Source organism: Notothenia coriiceps, unplaced genomic scaffold (assembly GCF_000735185.1).
Source record: "Notothenia coriiceps isolate Sejong01 unplaced genomic scaffold, NC01 NC01_scaffold00010968, whole genome shotgun sequence".
Lineage (NCBI taxonomy): Eukaryota > Metazoa > Chordata > Actinopteri > Perciformes > Nototheniidae > Notothenia > Notothenia coriiceps.
The window spans coordinates 465,801-474,726 of record NW_011343669.1 but is presented as its reverse complement, the minus strand read 5'-3'; the positions used below and the strand labels follow the sequence as shown (position 1 = coordinate 474,726).

Sequence of the window (8,926 nt, the reverse complement as noted above, 5' to 3'; positions counted from 1 at the left end):
GGGGGGGGTTGCTTTTGTCTTTGTGGGAGCTGAGTAATGTGATTAAGATCCAGCACTCCATTCACTCTTGAAGTTTCAAACTGAAAGGTTGATTTGAATTAAATGTATTTTGGCAACACATTTCACATAACTGTATTGGGTTAGTTGAAAGCAATAATATTAAGTTGAACCTAATTGTTTTGTATTTAAACTTAATATTATTGCTTTTTAAATAACCTAATACAGTTATGTGAAATCTGTTAACATAAAACATTTATTTAAAGTCAACGTTTCAGCTATAGGCATAGGAAACGTGCTTCCAGGAAATGTACTTCAAGTCCGCCCCTCTGTCCTGTTTAAATGTTTAATCTCCAAACATTGACCACAAACTCATCCTGATAATGATCAAATTGTGTGTTGACTCGCTGGAGGCTACACAGTGGGCACGCTGAGATTGAGTAGGCTACAATATTCATAGTCCTTTACATAAGCATCTCCCCGGCCGTGATAACATCAAGTTATCTACAGAGAAACACACAAGGCACTTTCTATTTCCAGTGGACAAAGTAGTGATGAGCCAAGAAGGGCTAAAAATGGTTGCATCCTATTTTCGTTTTTTCCGTCTAATAGCTCTATCTATCACCCTCGTCCAACCGTATAGCTGAGGAAAGTCGACAAGTTCAGAAAATAACCATGTTTTTATCATCCACACATTAGTTACCGTACATTAATTCAGCCTTTTTCTACCTAAAACGCTCCTGCCAGTCAACATGTTTGGGTTGCTCTTGTCTGAAGCAGTGATGCTGAGAAACGGGCTGCAGGGAAACAAGAACAAAGCATTTTCCTTTGAATGATGGATGAAAAACGCCATCAGTGAAATTGTTTGTGCTGATTCGATGCCTATTAGTGTGCGTCGTATACGGTGTGCGTGATTTGCATGATTGGATGATTGCATTTGATTGTGTGTTTGTGGGAATTGACGAGAGACAATGGGTAAGATCATTAGTGTGATGCACTTCATTTACTCAAAAGGGTCCATTTCGTTTGTTTAATTTTTTTTTTCCGTTTGCTCAATCACCGCAAATGAAGCTTACCTGCACAGTCACTGATCTCTGATTTTTTATTTGTTGTCAGTTGGTTCATTTGGTGCCAGTCTGACTCCATCTGAGCTTGCAATTAAAGCAGCTGTATTTCCCCCCTCCTAGGATCAGTTTGACCTATTTGAAACTTGGCACTTTTGAAAAATCAGCGATAACTTTTCTTTTGCAGTGTTTTTTCTTTTTTCCCCCTCTTCAGCATTTCCACCAAAACACCTACTGTGCAAACCAAATGTGTTTTCTAGGCTAAACAACCTATTTTCTGAAAGCACCAGTGATTGTTTCTGCTGTTGGAAATTGTAAACGTATGAATATGATGATCTGGGGCACGCCTTACCAGTGCATGTTTGCCTTGAAACTGTCAGCCCTTTCCATATTTTTCCATTTGTTAGTCCCTCTACCTGGCCATATTGATTTTCCCATAGCTGTCTGCCAGTAAGTGCTGTCTGAGACCGGCTATATCTGAAAGCTGGCCAGAGTAATCTGGAGGGACAGCAGAGAGTCCAATGCATTTACTGAAAGCAGTTCCCCTGTTGATGCCATCTTTGATTGATTGTATGGAAATTAAGCTCTGTTAAAGCCTCCCTGATTTAACCACCCTTTGGGAGACAACGTGCAGACACATGGATGCATGCCGACAAAAATAGAAAATAGTGATTTGTAATAAACACAATCCTGAATAACATTTACATCGCCTGCCACCATCATAGCAGAAGAGAATCTGACTCTGAGCCATGTTTTTTCCTCTTCATTTAGTCTGCCCCACAGCGTCAAGGCGTGCCTGTCTCTTTCTCCATCTGGGCCGGGACGGGTGGGCAGCGGTGGGGGCTCACCTACCTCCAAGATGGGCTACTGCGGGGGGGTGCCAGTGGAGGACATGCAGGCCCTGGCCATCACCTCTCTGTCGGCAGCAGATGTAGCCAAACAGTATGAGCACATCCGCGAACTGGGGAAGGGGACGTACGGAAAGGTGGACCTGGTGGCACACCGGACACAGGGTGAGTTATCTGTTTCCTTGCTTTATTAGAGGGTCTTAATCAGTGGTGGAAACGGGACTCAGATCTTGTACTTGAGTAAAAGTAGAAGTACCAGAGTGTAGGAATACTCTGTTACAGGTAAAAGTCCTGCATTCAAAATGTTACTCAAGTCAGACAGGAATCAAAATATACGTGAAGTGCCAAAAGTACTCATTATGCAAATTAGCCCATTTCAGAATAATGTATTATAGGTTTTATTTATAATTATCTATGCATTAATGTGTTTATCAAAGCTGGTAAAGGTTGAGCATGTTTATTTACTTTGTATACTGCACTGCAGTATTACTGCAGGGTAGCTTGTGAGTTTACTAAAAATTAAATATAAATCTAAAATATAATTTAAATCATCAAAAGTAACTAAAGGTATTAAATAAATGTAGTGGAGTAAAAGTACACGTTTTGCCGCTGAATAGTGGGGTAGAAGTACAATGTAGCGAAAAATGTAAGTACAAGTGTCTCAACATTTGAATTAAGTACAGTACTTTGTTACTTTACACCACTGTTCTTAATGTACAAAAACAAAATATCATTTTGGAAAGCAGTGCCTGTATGAAGATAACTGGCTAAGGCAGATCAAGTCGCGGCAGTAAAAAGGTTTTGTAAAGGATTTTCTTTTAGGTCTAATGTTTAATCCTTGGTTGTAAGAAAATCAAGGTTAGAGAGCTGAAAGCGGTGAGGCTCAGCTCTTTAATAGTGAAGAGGGGCTGAGGGGGCAGTAGATATTTTGAGCGCTCTCAAAAGCTTCTGTTTTTCTGCAGCTGTGATCAGGAACAGCTGGTTGTATGTGTGTAATGGGAATATGATTCATTCACTTTACTTGTTTATATGAATGAATGTGCTCTAGCAGCTGCTGCAAAGATAGGGTTGGGTGATTGGAAATCTCTCCACTCCCTGACAGTGTCAGGTAACACTTCCAAATTCCCTTACGATGCTTTGGACAGGGACATGCCCTGCCTATACCACCAGGCCCATTTAGAAGGAGTTCTTGATTGTATTTTAGTTTGTGATTTGGTGGAAAACGATAGAAAATTGTTGGTGATGAGGCTGTGTCTCGCTTCTACCAGCAGCACATGTATGGCCTAGTTCAAAATCGACTTATTCATGGTTGTCGCCTTTCTTTATTTCATCCCTGTCTGATTAGTCAGTTAAATCCATTGGCGTAGGTAGAGAGAGACAGAGGCTGTGTTCCTTTTTGAGTAGTAGATGAATAGAGTGGTGCAGTGATGATGTTTGTAGGCCGACCCAGAAGTTAGCATTGCAAAGGGGTCACACACACATTCATGATATTTAACATGTTTAGTTCAGCAAGATAATCTCCACGTAATAACACTACTTTCTGAGTTTTGACACATAGAAGCTTCAGACATGCACGAGTGGGGTATTTACTGATATATATAACAAAACGTTAAAATCCCTTAGGCTGGTTTAACCACAGACCTTATTTCAGGCTTCTAACCACATGTTCAAAAAAACACTGACTTTGACACAAGGGAACCGGAAGTAATGAAATGCTAAGTTATTTACGAGTTTTATGACTTGGTGTGCCCCACTCTATTACAAATGAAACTTGCCGGGAGGGGTTGTAATGGACATTTAGCGCTGGCTATTCTTTAAGCCATTAAATATCTGCGTCATGCCCTCCATGTCTAACAGTTTTCACTGATCGATATGCATAATTTAATAGCACTCTGCTAGCATTTACATTGGACTTTAGTACACCAGAGCTTAAATGTGACCATCTATATGTTTATATTTTTTTTATAGGGACCAAGATAGCGCTGAAGTTTGTTACCAAGAACAAAACGAAGCTCAAGAGTTTCCTGCGGGAGTACAGTCTAACGGGCTCTCTAAGCTGCAGCCCTTTCATTATCAAAATCCTGGACGTGCTCTTCGAGACGGAGGACAGCTATGTGTTTGGACAAGAATATGCGCCCGCTGGGGACCTTTTCGACATCATCCCCCCACAGGTAAAGCTATCATCCTTTCTTCCACCAATCACCATCCTCACTCAGCCAGAGCTGCTCCAATCACCCGCCTTGTTCACACACAGCAGTTTTAACAAGCTCTCCTGGGATTGGAGCCTTGTCTTTGTCCCGGTTTCCTCACTGCACAGGGGTCTCTCTTTGCTTTAGTGCTATTTCAGTTCCTGTGCTTGGAGGACTTCAAGGTTCTTATAAAGACTCATTAAAAATGGTTCAAAACGTGTGTTTGAGTTTCCCTTTTTTGAGCTTTTCAGTTTTTACCATGATCTTTTATTCTTTAACTCAATATAATCATCACCTACTCTTTTGAACTCTAACCTACGCACCTTTTGACAGATATTGCCTCCCGTATCTTACCTCCTACACAGCTGTATATATTATCTATTGGACTGCATGAATCTAAATCTATGTTTTTCTCCAACACTTTCTCCTTCCCTCCACTCTCTTCTTCTCTCAGGCTGGTCTGCCGGAAGAGATGGTCAAGCGCTGCATGCAACAGCTGGGTTTGGCCCTGGACTTTATGCACAGTAAAAACCTGGTGCATAGAGATGTGAAACCTGAGAATGTGCTCCTATTTGACCGTGAGTGCCGTCGCATCAAGCTGGCTGACTTCGGCATGACCCGGCGCGTGGGGAGCCGAGTGAAAAGAGTGAGTGGCACCATCCCCTACACGGCACCAGAGGTGTGCCGCGCTAGCCGTGTTGAGGGTTTCCTTGTCACCACCAGTCTGGATGTGTGGGCGTTCGGTGTGCTCGTCTTCTGTATGCTGACAGGCAACTTCCCCTGGGAGGCCGCGTTGCCGGCTGACGCTTTCTACGAGGAGTTCCGGCGCTGGCAGAAAGCAGGGTGTCCTGTGGGGACGTACCCGTCTCAGTGGCGCCGCTTCACGGATGATGCCTTGCGCATGTTTCAGCGCCTGCTCGCTGCTGAGCCAGAAAAACGCTGTGGAGTCAAGGACGTCTTCTGCTTTGTCAAGTACGAGCTGGTGAGCGAGCTCAGGAGAAGAGCATCCTGCCGAGCCAAGAGAGGCGAGAGGTCAAGCTCAGGAGTTTGCACTGGCAGTTGCACTCCGTCCTCGTCCAACACCTCATCACGGTCCTCCCACAGACACCCTGAGCCCTCCACCCCCCCTGGAACAATCTGCCTCCGCCCAGCACCGCTCAAACGCAGCGTCCTGTCTGATCCGCTGTCTCCCAGAGAGGAGTCTGGACACCAGTCGCCAGGCCGAGACAAGAACAAAAGCCAGATGGTGATGGCAACTGCCATTGAAATCTGTGTGTGACCACACAAATGTTAGCAGTGGACACTCGCTGGCTCCTCACAGTAATAACAAGCTGTGAAGAGGTGTTAATGACAGCCACTGAGACTTCATTGAAAAAGGAGAGGTACTTTAACCATGAAAGAGAAGCTCAGGATCACATCCCCGCTTGTGGAAATGGACATCATCAATCAGCGGTACACACTTGGACAGCTTATCCCTGGCACATGCCGTTTAGGTTTGATTTGTGACCAAAGACTCTTCTTCCCGAGCTGAGAAGCGGTTTAAGAGTCCGCCGGTGTTGCTCCTCTCAGCAGCTCAATCTGCCATCAAGACTTTTGTGTTTTCTGTCCATACACTGTGGTGGTGCTAATGATTCAATGATTAGATACTTTCTTTCTCACTCATCCCTCCATGTCTCTTTACTGGTCTTTATTTATCTCAAGGTACAAGCTCCAGGGAGGCCAAAATGATCTGTGGATGACGTTATGTTAGAGGCCGGTGATCTGAGGCTAATCTACGCAACTTCATTCGACTGCCATTTCTCAGATTTTCTTCCAATTCCCAATGCATAAAATGTTTCTTTTTTTCAAGGTAAAAGTGTTAAAAATAGAAAAAAACCTATATGTAGCAGTTTGTATGAGATGTTTTTTTATGTCCGTGTCTAGACTAGAGATAGGCATCACCTCAGGACACCTCAGTGGGTCACTTTCTGTTTTATTATTAATGGGAATAGATTGACTGGCTGAAAAACACATCTTTGCCACTTGTGCACTGCTCCCAGTGAGATTCAATTCAATGTAAAAAAATAGGCTACAGGGACCGAGCATTTTCTGAGTGAAAAGGAGGTGAACAAAGACGGGGAGAAGAAATGTGTTTTTATTATTTCTTTTTTACCTGCTGTGTTTATTTGGGTGTGTGTGTGTGTTTCAAATGTTCAAGCACAAGAATTTTCTAAAGAGGGGGAACTCTTAGTGAAAACTACCACTATGTATTGTAAATATTTTTGATATGTCTAGGAGTACACCGTGTTATCAGGTAGTTCAACTATGTAGCACTACTAATTTTCTATGACAGATTAAGATGTTTTAGGGTTTTACTTTTAATGTTGGGGGCAATGCACTGTATGTAGCAACAAAATAAGACAGAATGTACAGTATATGACAACAAATTAAATATATAGAAATATGATCAAGAGCCTATCACAATGTTGAACATGGTAGCAGCAGCTGCTCTTTTATTGTTTTTGTGTTTGTTTCATCATGTTTTCTTTTAGAGATCTGCCACACAAATTGGTGAATAGACACCACTAATGTTCCTATCATCATGAGCAACATTCATTTCCTGTGTAAAATCATCATGCTCCACGCTTGTCAATTAATAGCTTGTTCTTCTTCATTCAATCGGTTAAAGATACAGAAAGGCTGCTTTGAGAAGTGGCAAATTAATTTCCCAACACTACAAAAGGTGTTCCAATATTTGATTATCAAGATGCGACATTATCACACAATCCTAACTGCGCAGAATATGTTGTTGCACCTGTTATGTTGGCATTATTTCTTATTCTCCTGCCTCTCTCTGGGAATTCATCCAAAAGTATCACTCGAACAGCAGAGCCCAGGTGTTTATTGTCTGGATGGATGACCTCTGTGTCACGTCTGAATTTTTCTGGGAGCTGATGATTAAGCCTGACCAGCTTCAGCTTCCAAAGAGAAGATCCTGATATTGATAAAAGCTTTTAAAAAGCAGTGTAAGATTAATGTGAATGCTTCAACGCGTACCATTATCTGTTTGGCTTGGAATGAGTTATAGTTTACTAGTGTGTTTGTGTGTGTGTGTGTGTGTGTGTGTGTGTGTGTGTGTGTGTGTGTGTGTGTGTGTGTGTGTGTGTGTGTGTGTGTGTGTGTGTGTGTTCATATTTGTGTGTGCTGGTCTTCATTTTACACTCCTTCCATGATCAGCTCTGTCGCTATAGTGACAGTGCTGGTTCTCATCTGGTTCCCCTTCTCTCCTCTTCTTGAAAACCGAGTCTAACTTAGCCCAAATGAAACAACTGGTCGCCAACCTGCCTCCAAGTCACCCACCGCTTCTCATGACTGCTGCTTAGCTTATTATACTGGATGACACATTTCTGCAGACTACATTATCCTGCGTTTTATCACCACAGTCTTTACCCAGCCTCATCAGGCTAAATCGAAGCTTTTGATAGTCCCCATCAGTCCCTTGTCTCTTTCCATACTTACTCTTGATTCTGCAAAGGAGACCTGATTGAGGCTGAAGACTGGTCAAAGGGATGTATTGTGTGCAGAGAGGCCCCATGGGATCTATCAAAAGGTAATCCATCAGTCCATTGAGGAGAGATGTGAATTAGCCCTGCTCAGTGTGATGTAGAATCTACATAGTAGACAAAGACAGAGACTAGATGGACGGTAAAAAACTAATATAAAAGTAATGCAATTCAACATAATGCAACTTAACAATACTGAGTGCAACATTGCATACCATAACATGAGTCATAACATCAAGCATTATAACGTGATGCACCATGACTTGATGCATCACGACTTGACGCATCATGACTTGACGTAATATAACATGAGAAATCCTAACATGAGAAATCCTAACATGACAGATCATACCATGACACATGAAAACATGACGTATCATAACATGACGTATTGTAACATTAAGTATTATAGCATGACTCATCTTAAGGCATATTTGACCCTAAGGAATCATATCACAAAGCATCATGACAGGACAAAACATTATATGACTCAACATCACATGACTTATCATAATACAACGCTTCATAACATGTCACATTACATGACTTGTCATTACATATAGCCCGTGTCACAGTGATTTGATGTGAGCAGCTGTGGCTTTGTTAAACATCATACTATTAGGATTATTAGACTACTATCAGTTGTTGCAATGTGCAAGACTGTTTCTCATGGACTGTTATGACAGGATTGTCAAGTTTAATAATGGGGTGTCAAATTATTTCATTATTATACTGAAGCTTTAGACTAGACTAGCCTCCCTTTGCCCGGTTTATCCTGATCCTATGATCAAGCTGTTTTCTGCCAGCAAGTGTTGTTGTAGAATCTCATGTAAATACTAAATGTACTGTGTCTTTAACAAAAAAATAAAATAAAATAAACACAATGTTCATATATGTTAAATAAATAAATTGATGCACCACATATCATGGCTCCGGGATATTTCTCTGTGTGTTTAGAACTACTTTGGTGGTATTTCTTTCTGCCTGTGTATGCAAGGCTAATTCAGCTCTGCTTTGTACGGTCCCCAGACTGTACAAGAAGGTCAGCTTAAATCACATGTTATTTCCCGAGGCTTTGGACTGGTTTGCCAGCGAGCCTCCAGACTATTTTAATATGCTGACTTCTTTTCTGAAACCCCAATTAACACATCTGTAGATATGAGTTATCTGCTGCCCTCCAATGAGTTCAAGGGCAGCCCGAATATGGCACTATAGATGAGAACAGTTATCAGCCCGACGCCCCTTCATACTCACCTGTTGTGTCGGAGTTTGCTCAAGTTGTTATC

The 8,926-nt window shown here is 42.0% G+C and overlaps 1 protein-coding gene across 1 annotated transcript in view; it reads left to right on the top strand.

Annotated features, from left to right (window-relative positions):
- sbk1 (SH3 domain binding kinase 1) overlaps positions 1-8,553 on the top strand; it is a 14,380-nt gene extending 5,827 nt beyond the window's left edge. Inside the window, exons 2-4 of the mRNA XM_010772171.1 lie at positions 1,833-2,074; positions 3,878-4,080; positions 4,553-8,553. Of these exons, the coding sequence (XP_010770473.1) occupies positions 1,833-2,074; positions 3,878-4,080; positions 4,553-5,377 (1,270 nt within the window). The 3' untranslated portion in view covers positions 5,378-8,553. The remainder of the gene's footprint in view (positions 1-1,832; positions 2,075-3,877; positions 4,081-4,552) is intronic.
- The last annotated feature ends 373 nt before the right edge of the window (positions 8,554-8,926 follow it).